We start from the raw sequence: 16,311 nt of genomic DNA, 5'->3' as shown, positions 1-16,311 counted from the left end.
AGTGAAAATTGTCACTCGAGACAGAACCGAGTGGGAGGTCTCGGATTTGAACACTTTGTTTGGAAGGCTGGGCTGCAGTGAATGTCCTGAAAGAGTGGGGAGGTTCCACACCATATGCTTACACCGAGTTTATGACTCTGTCATTAGTGCCTTCCGTCCTCTCCTCTATGATGAATTGATGCTTTGTCTAATAAGAAAATGACACAGAGAATCAATCGCTCAGAAAGAACTCAAGGAAATGGACTGGACGTGACACTTGAGGAGTTGGAGGCTGTGATAGTGGTGGTGGTGATTATTATTTCAAGAGGAAGTACAACTGGGTAACCATCCTCATTGGATGCTGCGATTACCATCATGTATACCCGGGGTATTCTGTGTTCGAAAGGTGTGTCTGTGGATTATCTATGGTCACAATTTTGTGGACAGCAATCCATGAAGGACACAATGTCCATTTTACGACAGACTGGGAACATGCAGTGCACTTTGACAGTGTACCTAGGGAAGAAGAAAAAGAACAGCCTTCTTCTTAGCACATGGCACACTCAAGTAACAACGAGCACAGAACGAAAGAGGAAACCAGAAACTGTAACTTTCCATAATGGCATGAAATATGGGGTAGATGTGGTCGACCAAATGTCTCTTAAATATATCACCAAGGGTGCATGCAGACGGTGGCCAAGGCATGTCTTGTACAACATCCTAGACCTAACAGCTAACAACACTTGGGTCATTTACAAGTAAGATAAGTAAGTAGGAAGATAAAGCGGAAAAAGTTCATCCTACATCTGACAAGTGACATAACGAGACGGAATGAGCAAGTGCAACAACAACAAGAGGAAGTTGGAGGACCCTGTCCATCTAAAAAGTGGAAGAAGTGCCAAGTTGGTCTGTGTCAAGGCAACAAGTCTAGCAATGCCTGCAGCAAGTGCCTCAAAGAAGTGTGCGGAAAGTGTGCACGAAAAGTAGAAGTTGTGTGTGTAAAATGTATTTAATTGTTTTTAATTTCCTTGAAGTATTTCTGATAATCTATAATTGTTGCAATATGGACGACTAACTAACAGAAGGTGTTCAGTTGGTTAATTTTGTGAAAAATCCTTAGAGAAACATGATGCAGTTATTTGTAATTATTCAGGGATCCATTATTAATATAAAAGGTCCATACACTAAAGTCAGGTATTTGTGTGTAAAATAAATTTGTGGAAACACAGTAGAAGAAAATGCATCTCTTAATGAGTTCTAATTTGAACACTTCCGAGCATTTCTTATGATGGGGCAAAATGGCACTTTATCGCTGTTCTAGGAATGTAAGATTCTCAGCCGTTCTAGTGTTCATGGGTTCTATGTGCCATAGCTTTGTTTGTTTTATGAATATACTGATGATGTCACCATTAGAAGTATACTTGGCCTAATCTATATATATATATATATAAAATAACATGTCTTAACTGACTGACTGACTGAGTGACTGATTCATCATTACGTGCCAAAACTACTGGATATAAATGAAATCTTGGGAATACATTATATTAGAGTGTAGGTCCTCACTAAGGGAGGATTTTTTAATATTCTGTCGCTAAGGGGGTGAAAAGGGGGGTGAATAGTTTAAATGAGTATACCTATATCTCAAAAACTTAACCATCTACAGACGTAAAATTTGGTATATGGAATCTACTTTAAAAATAAATACCTATTTTTTGTTTTCCAAAAATTCCTTTAACGGGGGTGGAAAAAGGTGAAAAAGGGGGTTGAATACCTTTCACGAGGATTCTTATTTCTCAAAAACTGAAGATGTTACAGACATGAAAATTGGTATTTGGAATTTCCTTTAAAATGAGAGAAACATGTATTTTTCTGCTTTTGAAAAATCCACTTAAGGGATGGTGAACAGAAGTAACAAAAAGGATGAATTTTTAACATGAGTATATCTCAAAAACGTAACATGTTACAAACGTAAAAATTGGTATTTTTAAAATCTCTTTTAAAAAAGAAACATATTTTCATTTTCACGGGGGGGGGGGCGGGTAAAAAGGACTGAAATGGTGTTGAATTATTTTTGTTAGGATACAGATATCTCAAAAAATTAAGACGTTACAGATGTGAAAATTGGTGTTTGGAATCTACTTTAAAAATGAAGAAATGCATATTTTTTGTTCCCTGAAAATCCACTTAAAGGGGTTATAAAAGCTGAAGAAGGGTTGAATTCTCTTTATAACGATATTTATATCTCAAAAACTGAAGGTTACAGACATGAAAATTGGTATTTGGAATAATCTTTAAAAATAAAGAAACACGTATTCTTTTGTTTTCGGAAAATCCACTCAAGGGGATGGATGAAAGGAAGTGAAAAAAGAATTGAATTCCTTTTATGAGGATACTTATATCTCAAAAACTGAAGATGTTACAGACGTGAAAATTGTTAGTTGTAATCTCCTTTAAAAGTAAAGGAACACGTATTATTTTCTTTTCGGAAAAATAACCTAAGGGGTGGGGGTGAAGAGGACTGAAAAATGGGTTGAATTTTCTTTATGAGGATGCATATATCTCAAAAACTGAAGATGTTACAGTCGTAAAAATTGGTAAAGGAATCTCCTTTTAAAATGAAAAACGCATGTATATTTATGTTTTCAGAAGATCAACTTATTTAACGTCAAAAACTTCATAATATTGAAAAATCTGCTGTTTAGATAGTCAAGAAAGAAGATTTTACACAAACTTGTGGCTACTGTAACTCTATACACAATTACAGCATTTAACATTACCAGGTGATAGAAATGCACAGAGCTGTATATAGAAGAATTTTACCTCTTTTATAGGACTTTATTTATGATATATATAGGAGATATTTGTGCAGACAAATGTTTTGTGTTGTGACGCAATTATAAATTGGTAGGTATTTGAGAAGGTTTATTTGTGTACACACGTATGTAATTTACTCAATGTCCTTGTTTGCTTAACCCTAGGCTGATGATGGCATAAAAATGCTGAAACCAGTACCTAAAGTTGACAATAAAAATGTGACATTTTAATTATATCACATTTTAATGTAGTATTGAACAGGTGGAGAATCTTACCCTTTATCTTTGAATGTAGATCCACTTGAGCGGAAAGAGGGGGGGTGTATGAAAATAAGTGAAAATGGGGTTAAAATATTTTTATAGGGATGCTTATATCTGAAAAAACTGATGTTACAGACGTGATAATTGTATTCAAAATCCTCTTCAAATATAAGGAAACACGTATATTTTTGTTTTCGGAAAATCGACCTTAAGGGAGGCGGGGAAGAAAAGAAGTGAAAAAGATTGAATTATATTTTTATGAGGATACTTGTATCTCAATACCTGAAGATGTTACACACGTGAAAATTGATATTGGGAATCTCCTTTGAAACGAAAGGAATTGTTTTTTCTTTTTCTTTTTTTTCTTTTCCGAGATATATCTCAATACCTGAAGATGTTACACACGTGAAAATTGATACTCGGAGTCTCCTTTGAAATTAAAGGAATTCTTTTTTCCTTTTCCGAAATATCCACCTAAGAGGAGGGGTTTTAAAAGGACTGCAAAAAGGGTTGAATTCTCTTTATGGGGATACTTTTATCTCAAAAATGGATGTTACAGATGTGATAATTGGTATTACGAATCGGCTTTAAAAATAAAGAAACCCAAATTTTTTTGTTTTTGTAATATCCACTTAAGGGGAGTGAACAGAAGTGAAAAAAAAGAGTCAAATTATTTTTATGATGATATATCTCAAAAAGTGAACATGTTACAGTCGTGGAAGTTGGTATTTGGAATCTCTTTTAAAAATAAAGAAACACATTTTTTTGTTTTGAGAAAATCCACTTGGGGGGATGAGGTGAACAAGGAGTTGAATTTTTATGAGGATAATTATGTCTAAAATAAGAATTGTTCCTGGAAAATCCATTTAAAGTGTAGGGGGAAGAGCTAATAAAGTTGTTGAATTATTTTTTATGGGGATACTTATATCTCCAAAACTGCAGATGTTACAGACTTGGAAACGGGTATTTGGAATCTCCTTAAAAAAGTAATTTTTTTCCTTTTCGACTTGAGATAGGGCTGTTTCTCGCATGGAAAGTTGTATGTCTCATGACCCAGAGTTAGCTCTGCCAGTAGCCAGGTCATCTTAGCCCAAAAATGCAATACCATAAACGTGTTTGCAAAGAAGTACTGGGGTAAACGAAACTGAGTTTTTCAGTGAGTTTTTATACCTTAGGAATTTTCATAAAATGTCTTAGTGCAGTAGTGAGGAAAAATTACGTTTATCAAATTATGAAATCCACGCAAGCAACGCTGCGGGTAACAGTTAGAAGTGATATGTTTCTCCAAGGGATTCATCCAAGATACAACATTATGGACAATTTTATACTTGACACCCTACTGGTCCCATTATGTTGAATACACAATGCTAATATAGACTCGTGGGATAGAACAAATATGGATTTCTTCCACTACTTCAACAAAATTCACCCTCATTTACAGTTCACCACAGGGAGGCAAAAGGTTGGGAAAATTTGCCTTCGAAATCTTTCTACTGCATAAAATGAATGATGAGACCCTCTATCACAGAGCATACTGAAAGCCTCACCACATAAAAACAGGCTATGATGGAAACTTCCATGGACCATTCTCCGTGTAGCTTTTGAGCATGATTGTCTAAACAAATATCCTAACGATGTCCAACAGTTAGAAAAAATATAGAAGAAAAGTAGAGAATAAAACATGGTTAAATGATGTGGCAGATGGGTGTGATTAGTAGAAATGGAGATGGTTGATCCAATAACACAAAGCCACAGTGAGATTACTGAGTTTGCAATCTACCTTGATTTTTGACCTTTGCATTTTGGAGATTGTTGCAGTTGTAGCTACACCCCTCAAATAATAGTATTCTAATACTGTTACTGATTCTGCTGAAATACAGCAGCAGCTAAAAAGAATCCTACCTTAACATCAGGTCCATTTATTATATCTGACACCTTTTCAGCTGAGCTGCCTACAGAATTACACCAGGCCTTCACCATTGGACTGAGTTCATCCAGGGGTTCTCCAGTCTCAGTGTTCATTTCAGTCTGAAACAATTAACATATTTATTTAATTATAAGCAGACTTCCAGAAATCAGAAAAAAGACATTTATTAAGAAAGCACACAAACCACAAGGAATACATTTTCTGCCATTTAACTGTTTAGTCAGTCATTGCCATCAGATTACTCATATTCATTGTCACTGTCATCGTTCAGAACATCTTCTTCTATGCTCCCAAGCCCATCAGATATTCAACACTTTTAAATGCACGACCAACCATTTTTCATGTAATGTTTTAAGATAATGTTAGAATCGAAACCGACTTTCAACCTATTATGTCGTGTTCCATACGTTTAGTACGTGCTGAAGTGATGTTAAGTACAGAACAAAAATGGCCAACCGGACACCAGTGGGATCCGAACCCACAAGTGTAAACACCAATATAGGTGATTTGTATTGAATAGGTGGACAAGAAATACTTCTTATTATAATTGCTGTGAATAACATCATTTAATATGGAACAACCATGAGGATAATGACCCAATTGGTTCTCCGTCACCTAGAGGGGGTCTCACTGGCTGTGTCATTGCCATCGCTGGCACCATCTCCTGGGACATCGTCTGAGCCTCCCCATAGTTCTGCTCCACGCTGAGCATTCTCCCTGGACAGTTCACGGTGCCGTGGAGCTTACTGCGGCTGTCGAGCGCCTCACTCTTGGTGTCATAATGGTAAGGCCCATTCACCATCGCGTTGTCTGGTCGTTCGGTCACCGAGCTCGATAGCTGCAGTCACTTAAGTACGGCCAGTATCCAGTAATCGGGAGATAGTGGGTTCGAGCCCCACTGTCGGCAGTCCTGAAGGTGGTTTTCTGTGGTTTCCCATTTTCAGACAAGGCAAATGCTGGGGCTGAACCTTAATTAAGGCCACGGCCGCTTCCTTCCCATTCCCAGGCCTTTCCTATCCCATCGTCGCCATAAGACCTATCTGTGTCGGTGCGACGTAAAGTAAATAGCAAAAAAAAGGTTGTTCGGTCCCGGTGCAGAATACCCTCTGCGTTCCGTCAGTGCGCTGAGTCCTCTCCTGCAGCTGAACTCGGTAGATGGCACTCGGTTGGTGGACACTGCCGCGTCCGCTGAACTCTCCCAAAACTTCCTCGGAGGTCGAACATGGCCACTGGCTGTGTCGTACTTCCATCTCCTGCCCACGAAGTCCAGCGATCGGGTATTCGGCTCCCTCTTCTGACGTCAATCCGGTCTTGAACTGGGCCCCGATTTTCTCCTCGAGATTTCCAAACTGGGCCTCGATGTTCTCATCAATGTTTTCAGCCAAATGTTTAAACATCACCACGGTTCTCTGGTCGTTCTTCATTTTCGATTCCAATAGATTCTAAGAGTCCTGTCCACACTCGCCAGTTAACGTATCCACGAAGACACACACGAGATGCTGTCAGTTGGTACAATTATTTTATTCACATCTATTTACAAATTAAACACACACATAACCTTAATCACTGCTGTCACAAACAAAACACTCACATCACAGTCGCCATTTTAAAAAATAACTGATTGTCACTTCAATATGGAGACTACAATTATTGCATGTCAAACGAGAAAAATATTCTTGCTACACTATAACTCTACTGAACAACAAATTGTCAACCAATAACTCTCTTACCAATCACTCCCTAACCAATAATTCTTTAACCAATGACTCGTCAACCAATAACTCTACTCCCTGTCACCATCAAGATTATCTTATATATGTGCCTGTCCAGGCTTCCAGAAAGATACGTTACGAAAAACGATCTTCTTGAAAATTCTAGAGTGCCTAATACATAGATTATAATGTACAGAATATACTCAATCGTTCTAATGCCTATTACCATTCTGGAAGTTACAGTGTGTTTCACAATTATGGATTACAAATTATAGAGGTGAGATTGAACTACAGTATATACAGGTTCTTGCATTAATTGAACTGATATAAATGTCTATGTACATGTTTCATGACAACCTCACACACAATATGATCATTTGACTATGTAAATAATAATAATAATAATAATAATAATAATAATGCTCAATGGGTGTACATCATTTCATAGCCATACATACAAGTAGTAGTAGTAGTAGTAGTAGTAGTAGTAAATAATAATAATAATAATAATAATAATAATAATAATAATAATAATAATAATAATAATAATAATAATTCAAGCTCGATATTTGAATTAGTTACCCATGGGTGAGATAATATTGTTTCAAGTTATATCCGTTTATCGCACTTGCATCAATGGTTGGAATCGGGAAATCAATTACAATGTTGACATCATGAATTGGGTTTCAGAACACACCATCCAATGATTGCTAGCACATAAGGGCTTTGCTGGCAAAATATCGTATAGTATTTTGTCTTTAATAACTACAACAGAGAACCACATCCCGCATCCCAAGGATCACAGATATTGGACCATCCAGCAATGTAAGATCATATAAAGTGGCGAATCCAGACTTAAATTGTATGATGCTGTAGGAAACAACAGGAGTTGGTGGATCAACAGTGTAAAGTACAAAACAAATGTGGCAGTGTAATGGTGTGAGGCCTTCTTTTGTAGCATCCACTGATTTCCCTAATTCCTGTAAATGAATGTATCGGTGCTGATAAAATATTTTCAACTCGTTGGTGACTGTATAACACATACAGTAAACCATATACAATATTCTACATTCGGGCAATTGATATTTTCAGAGGGGAACTGACTATCTCCAACAGGATAATACGCCCTGTCACAGAAACTACTACCATCTTAGTGTGGTTCCATGAGTGTAAAATATAATAATATTATTATGTGCTTTACATCCCATTAACTATTTTTACGGTTTTCGGAGATGCCAAGGCGCCGGCATTTAGTTCCGCAGGTGTTCTAATATGTGACAGTAAATCTACCGACACAAGGACGACGTACTCGAGAACCTTCAAATACCAGTGGACTGAGCCAGGATCGAACCTGCCAAGTAGGGGCAGAAGGACAGTGCCTCGACCGTCTGAGCCACTAAGCCCAGTAAGTATGAAAGAGAGTTGATATTGTTTTGATATCCACCATGCCGTACATATTAATCCCAATGGTCATTAATGGAATTAGGTAGAATGTATAGTTCAAGCATAATCTCCAACACCAATCAAACTGCATGAACTGCAAGAGACAATCTTGTTTTACAGCCCTCAGGAACACTACCAAGGACTAGCAGAATTTTTACCACAACAAATTCAGGTCATTCTGATATCCAAAGGGAGTGCAACAAAGTATCAGGTATGAGTGTGCAATTTTATTGGACCTCAAGGTGATATCATATTTTCTCAAATAATTAACGTTCTTGCATAATACACGCATCCCATTATTTTGGGGTTCAAAGTAGAGAAAAAGAAATGATCCCGTATTTGACAGATCCACTGTTTCGAACATCCATCACGCAGTTCGCCACCTCGCTGAGGCGTTGAAGGCCTTGGTGCAACCGGCACCACCTGGACGAAACCAGCACGAGGTTCAGGTGTTTCTTTGGGCTCTATCTGCCTGGCCTATTTTCGACGACGCGCAAAGGGCATTCTTCTATACTCGCGCGTCTATATTGTACATCGCCCTTCTGAAAGGGTGCCAGTATTCCATCCAATTGGACTCCGCCATCAGCGACGAAGTGTTGGCCCTGCCACCAGGGTTCCAGTTTCAAATGCCCACCCGGGCACCCGCTGTCAGTCACGCCACGGCCTGCCGTGGTAGAGGACGCAGCACTCGCGGAGCCTGGGGGGCTCAGGTGACAGCAGCTACCTAGGACCGGGATGACATCGTTCTCTACCCCGACACAGACCATCCCGCCTGCTATGTGTGGATTCCGCTTGGTGTATTTCTATCATTTTGTTCCTGTTGCCACTTTTGGCTTTATTATTGTATATTTCACACGTGTATCACGCATATGTATAATCTGTCTGCTTATATATGTATAAATTGTAAAGCACTTGATGGAGATCTCTCAGTGGGCAATGGCGGTAACCGACCTGGACAGTGGCTCCCCTCAGGTCTGGTAGGCCGCCGGCACCCCTCGGGGGACCTCTGCTCGCCGATTCCTCTCTTCGGCCGCTGCGACTCTCGCTCATGCTCTTTCCATCTATACGTGCCCGCCAGTTTGCTATATAAGCCAGCAGGTCCGCGGCCGGGCAAGCAGTCTGTTGGAGGTAGAGGAGGGGAGCGGTCTTCTTGAACTTTTATTAGTTAATTTTTATTTCACTTCAAGTTGTATCGTCAGCTCGTAACGGGAAGAGAACTTCCCAGTGTCGGTACTTCAAACCTGTGTCTCCAACTTACCTTACGTACCCTATCTGACTGTCAGAAAGAAACGCATGCCGTAATTATAAACCAAATGATGATAACCGCAAATGAGTTGAACCAATTGTGTGTGTATATTTGACGTATTCTTTTAAATGTGAATAAATTGTCATAGTGTCCATAGAAATGTTCAAGTTTCCCTGACTCTCCCTGACCTAATAAGAAAAATTTCCCGGACTCATGAAAACTGAGCGACAAGTTAATTTGCCGAACAGCATGTTTTACAAGGAACAAAGAAGGAAATTCCAGCCTCCACCATTCCTACAGCTGGCCTAATTCTCTCTCCACTTCCTTTTTTCAATTATTTATGGAAAAACAATTACAGTACATTGATAAGCACTTTATATATATAAACAAACTGTTTAAAGGTAACATCTAGTCCTAACATATACCTTTACTTATCATTCCCAAGGAACAAAGTACAACTAACTTATTAATAGAGTAATTCAAATATGAAAATAAATTATTTTACCACAGCAATCTAATATTATTTCATGTGGATTTAAAGTACTCTTGAGATCAAAAGCAATTAACTTGTGTTTCTAATGTGGTGAATATAATGAATTCTGATCAGCCTAGATCTATATTCAAAACAGTTTTCAAATTTGAGGACAAATCAGTCATAGGCACTTCTGCGGAAAGGTTCAACATCCGGCAAAATACTTCTAAAAGCACTTAATTTTGCCTTAAATAGTGTTTTCTTCACAGCTTCTGTAAGGTATTAAAGGTTTTTGTCGTTTCTTTCTTTTTTCAGTGTAACTTACTCTTTCAGAGATTTGTCAATGCGATCATAATTGATCAACACAACATCCATTTTCCAACCATCTTATTGCAGTGAACTAGTAAGGAAATGTGGTGCTTGTTGTTATGTCTGTATATTTAGCACGTCGAGCAGGGCTATCTTTGAAAAGACTGTTCAGAGATCTGAAAAAAATTAAAAAGATCCCAGTCAATTTTGGAGGTCCCAGTTTTCATGGCTCATTTTACTGTATGCAAACTGTATATGCCTATATCAAGAAGAGATTTCGCCTTGGGGTTTGGCACTTGCAAATGATTTTCCAGTTTCATAACCTTTCAAGCGGTAATGACGGAATAAACAGTCATAGCCGCATGCCTTCCTAAGTGGCCATGGTGGAATATTCCGTCATCACATTGTCAATGTCTTTCAGCGATGGGTATGAGGAATTATTCCATCGTAGGATCCGAGATTGCTTCCTTTTGTACGTGTATGTTAGTTTCCAGCTTTACCTACAGCAACACTCTCCTAAATCCACATAAGCGGGCTAAATGCTTTTGTTCCGCACCCAGCTGGCAGCCAGCCAGTACTGGCCGCCAGATTGCTGAGATTCAGAGATAGTGCATTATGGCAGGTGCAAGCGGAGCTCTGAAACGTCTGCGAGAAGAAGAACTTTTTGATTTATTACACTGCGACAATTCGGAGAGTGATGTGTCATCTGATAGTGAGACTAATTTTGAAATGTCAGGAGATAGCGAGTGAAATGGTTAAGGCGACTCAAGTGAACATAACGTAGCACTAGCGGTAATATTGAGCTCGGTGTATGGACAAAGGTAGGATCTGAACGGCTGAGATTTACATTTACGGTGCAACATGGACTAAATGTACAAATTGAAGACGTAAATAATCTGCTGGAATATTTTCAATTGTTTATCACTCCTGAATTAGCGGAACTAATAAGTAGGGAAACCAACCGGTATGCAGCTTTTAGAAAGAACACCAAACTTGAAACTATATTTGAAAGTGAATCAGTGGACTGACACGAATGTAGATGAAATTATGATTTTACTTGCATTCTTTTTCTTGCAAAGCTTTCATCAGCTAGCTGACAACAAGAGCTACTTTTCTCGTAGACAGATATTAGGAGCTGTCCTCTGAAAAAAGATTTCATCTCCTAAAATTCTTACACTTTGTCAATAACGAAGCATACGATGAATCCGCATGTGCTCCAAAGAAACTCTACAAACTGAAACCTATTCTGGACCACTTGAATAGCAGATTCCGAAGTGTGTACACACCGGAAAGTGATGTGTCTGTAGATGAGTCTCTCATGTTATTGTAGGTTTCCTGTTGCTTTCCTCACTGAGCCAGATTCTCTTTCCTTGCCCTTGGCACTGTAATCATCTTAATAGCTTGAAAGTGAAAGTGAGTTTTTTAACCTAATGAAAATACCTGCTGACCAATTAAAAGTATCTCACCATAAGTTCCCGTTGCTTTCCTCAGCGAGCCAGACGCCTTACCCTTCGTACTATGATCATTTCTGACAGCTTGATACATATTCCGTATTTTTGGAACCTAATAAAATTTACTATACCACACAAGAGTATCTCACTACATGTTACTTCCCAGTACCTTATGGAAAATGTGCCACTGTGTTAGTAGCTACTCAAAAGATATGTACCACTTGAAAGGTTAATAAAACTGAATTCAACATTCGGCCCGTCCATTAAGACTTACAAAATATTGCCTAAAGGTAAGGAGAGTCCACATATAAACCCATCTAAGAAGTGAACTGCAGTTGCCCTGCCTAAAAATACACTATTCCAATACCTTGTTGCAGCTTTCTGAACATTTACATCCCTAAACCTTCACAGAAGTCTGGACAAATTTGTCTAATGATTCATCAAAACAAACAACATAGTCAGAGCACTGTTTAAGTCATTTTGCAAACTTTCTCTAAAATATGGGGCTAATCCATTATTTATAACATACGAGCCTTAGTTTTGCCCATAATAAAGTTTTCAGCAATTTTACTGTCTAGGAACATTGTTTTGAATGCTGCAAAGGTTCCATCACAAGAGTTGAAAAACATCTTTCTAGTCAAAACCTGGAGAGTCCATATGGCTTCAGTCAATATAACATCATATTTATTCACACTGAAAGTCTTTAAACTCGTTTGACTTGTTCCTGGCAATGCCAATTCCTTTATAGTTGTGGATGTAGTGCTAAATCTTGGCTGCGTGCCTTCAAGTGGAGATGGAGTAGAAGTATTCTTTGCAAAGAAAGGCATTTTTGGCTGGGAAGTCTTGGCTTTCATGTATTTTATATGAGCAGGTCCTTTAGCATGAGAAGTGACTGCTTGTTTACCCATACTACTAAGTTTGAATGATTTACAACACATCATTTACCAATATGTCCAACCAACCACTCAGTTCGGTAAACACATTACTGTCTAGCCAAAGTTTATTAAATGTACACTGCTTGTTAGCCATTGTCATGAGTTTTAAGAAAGCATCCTAGAACTGAAATAAAGAAGAATAACATAAAAATGGTTGAAAGAAATGACACTAGGGCACAACAAAAATTGTAGAATTGTATGCACTTCTTTTGAAAAAATACCTTAAAAAGGAATGCTACAATAGCTTGGGTTAAAACAGACTAGAGCTTAAAATTATCCCCTCAAATCCATCATAGGGGAAAATTTCCCTGACCAAATTTTTCCACCTGACTTTCCCGAATGTGGACACTATAATTTTAAATCAATTTTTAAAATATCTGAATTCCTTGAATAATTTACGCACCCGAATTTTTCGCCTGTTTTTTCATAAAAAAGTGAACTAATTATGCGAGAAAATACGGTACTAAAACCACCGGGTGAGTTGACTAAGCGGTTAGGGGCATGCTAGGCCTGTACCTTAATTATGGCCATGGCCACTTCCTTCCCACTCCCAGCCCTTTCCTATCCCATTGTCGCCATACGTCCTATCTGTGTTGGTGAGACGTAAAGGAAGTTGTAAAAAATGTATATACACTAAAATACCAGTAAGTTATAACAAAATCTTGGGGGCATCAGAAATTAATTTGTTATAGTGAAATTTTGTTATACTGAAATAAGTCAATTCTTAAGAACTCGCCCATTGCTAAACCTGTTGAAGAATCTAAGTTATTCCAACACGAATTTACACATTAAAAACCTTAATACTGTATTCATTAAATGAGAGGAATATATATACATGAAGTAACGATATAAAGTACAGGTACTTGCAAGAAGTTTTCAGCATGTCAAATTTGACGCTGTACCGGTACATTATGTCCCCAACTGTATTTTTTGAAAAGTCTGTGATTCTCTTCTGAACACTCCTAGACACAAACGAATATTCAAGGTAGGCAGCAACCACTGCATAGAATTTAACACAGATTCTGGCACATCACTTTGTGCAGAAGAAAATCCTGAAGACTAAGTGCCATGTTTGTTGCCTGCACAAGAGTCAAACTCTGTTGAACACTTTGAGGCACATCTTCCTCGTCCACCTCATCATCACACGGATTCCTATCACTTATAATATCTGCCACAATATCTTCTTCATTGATTTCCTTTTCCACTAACATATCACAGTATACGTTGACATAATCAGGAAGATTTACACTTGTTGGCGCATCCAACTTTTCATGCAAGTGCTTCCAGTTGTACTCTGTTTCTGCATCCAACTCTTCACTTTCTGCAATGTTGTCTTCTCCATAACCCACTCCAACTTTTCTAAAGCAGTTCCTGATTATCTCTTCTTTCAGTGATCTCCATGCAGCACTGAACATCTGCATTGCTTCTAATAAGTTGACATTAATGCATACCTGCCAACTTTTGAAAAGGGCTATCAGAAAAACTCACGCATGACAAAAAAATCACAATTTTCGACATACCCCGGCTTGACGAAAATAATAATTCTTCTGGGCTACAAAATACAATAACTCACGCTTTAAACAGGATACTTCAATGAAATTATATCTACTTACATCATAGGCCAATGATTTGTAGATGAACGTAACAATCAAGAAGAAATCCATGTTAAACAGCAGCAGGCATGGCGAATATTAGTTTGGAGCATACATGACAGGACTTCCTTGATAAATTAAGCAGATATGCGATAAATGGAAAAGGCTTTACACAATAAAACTTGTTTAACGTAACTCAGGCAAGAAATAATATAATACACACTGCAAATCACACGCTAGTTCGACTTTAAAGTCATAGTTGTAACCTTTTTAGCTTCCTGCAAAAAGCCTAGAGATTTTTTGTGATAACAGGAACCAGAACTCCTGGCCTTCAAAATAGAAACAGACTCCAGAGCTTCATTGGACATGCATGATCTGAACTCTGTTCTATTTCTCTTTACAAGGCTGAAAACATGTTCACATTGTGCATTGCTATGGGGTATTGTGAGAATAGAGAACATTACTCTAGAAATTCGGTTATACCTAAGAAGTCCATCGGCTCCACGAATTCTTGATATTTGCGCCCACCTGGAATCACTTGCAGCATCTTGATTTGCAGCCGAAGTGTCACCTACCTGAAAAGCTGTGGACTGCCTCTGAAGCTTATTCATCACTTCATCTGTAGTTTCATTCTCTTCCTTTGATAACATGATAGGAAACTTTTCCAAGAAAAAGTGAATGGAAGAAATCTGTGCATTTTCAATGTTGTCTAACCTTGCAACTTGAGCATACTTTAACCAAATACAGTAGAGACAATACGCGACACTGAGCGAGATATCGAGGGACAGCTATTGGAACTCACTCTAGCGGATAGACCTGAACAGTACTGATTCTCTCATAAGAGCACGTGTAATTTTGTGTGAAGTTTTTGGTGTTATTTATGCGTTTTCAGTGAGTTGGCATAATTAAATAGTAGCGTGTGGCATTCCTTGATATCTCCTCTCAACATGAGGGGAAAGGTATGAGCTGTGTTTGGCTGCAGTAATTACGAAGTAGAGAAAAATGCGCGGTCGTTCTTCAGGTTCCCTCGTGACAAGAACATGTAAGTAATATTGTGTTTGCATATATATTCTTCCAGTGACAGGGATTTTTATAGTACTTCATAATCTTCTGACCTGCTCGACCCATATTTTAACTGGCATAAAATGTAATACGCATATTTTATTGTATAGTGCAGCAGTTAACCTTCAATACCGATGTGTTGTTCTAGGTGTGATCTGTGGGATTTGAAATGTCACAGAAGTGATTTGGATAAGGTGTGCAAGAAAGAAGGGACGTTACGCTTATATAAGAATTATAAGATCTGTTCAGATCATTTCCAGGCCAGCGACTTTAAAAATCCTCGACTATACAGCCAAGGATATATTACATTTTTACTCTAATTGTACGTAAATATTCCTCAAAGCATCACTATCGACAACATTTTCATACTTTTCTTTCTTTAATCCCTCTTCTCAGATTAAAGAAGGAATTTTATAGATTTTCTTTCTGTTGGTAGGCTTCATGTTAAGAGGAAAATTGTCAAGCTTTTAAATGTTAATTCATTGCATCATGTGTGCAAGGAATGTGCCGATATTTTTATCGACAAGTGTCTTAATGGGATCATACAATGTGTTTTAAATGAGAAAAAAGACAAATCCAACCGTAAAAGTTCAGGCAGGAATGCTAAAGCTAAAAACGTAATGCATAAATGAAAGATCAAGCCATTTCACAGCAGCCCATTTCATATCTTGTTTATGTGTCTAATTTCAGTCTTTGAATAATAACCTTTTAAATAATTATTCATTCATTTATCCAGAATTGCTTTAGCAACTTCGAAGTTAATATCTCAATAATACTTTCTTTCTAGACGTAATTTATTTATCCATTTCCGTATATACATTTCCATTGATATTTGAATTTAGCGCGATTTGTTCAGGTCAAGTCACCAGGAGTGCCACCGTCGAATTGTCTCCCATTTTAGCAAGGCGAAATCCGTAAGTGTCGCGTATTGTCTGTACTGTATTTGCTTTAACATAATCATCCTTGAGTGGAAACTTGTTGATGATGTAGTCACAGGCAGTACAAAAGTAGTTTCTCACTGATGAAAAGAAAAGGATTTATCTCTATCCTGGAGATTATTCATTTTGTTCGAAGTCTGAATGCCAGTAACTAACTCATCATCACTT

General features: G+C 38.0%; 1 protein-coding gene across 5 annotated transcripts in view; it reads right to left on the bottom strand.

Annotated features, from left to right (window-relative positions):
• Positions 1 to 16,311, bottom strand: part of bgm (bubblegum) — a 514,443-nt gene that overhangs the window by 20,354 nt on the left and 477,778 nt on the right. For all 5 annotated transcript variants that reach the window (XM_067140465.2, XM_067140469.2, XM_067140466.2 and 2 more), the window contains one exon: positions 4,959 to 5,084. In XM_067140465.2, the coding sequence (XP_066996566.2) occupies positions 4,959 to 5,084 (126 nt within the window). The remainder of the gene's footprint in view (positions 1 to 4,958; positions 5,085 to 16,311) is intronic.

Source organism: Anabrus simplex, chromosome 2 (assembly GCF_040414725.1).
Source record: "Anabrus simplex isolate iqAnaSimp1 chromosome 2, ASM4041472v1, whole genome shotgun sequence".
Lineage (NCBI taxonomy): Eukaryota > Metazoa > Arthropoda > Insecta > Orthoptera > Tettigoniidae > Anabrus > Anabrus simplex.
The sequence above is the reverse complement of the archived record's forward strand: the minus strand, read 5'-3'. Positions and strand labels throughout refer to the sequence as shown.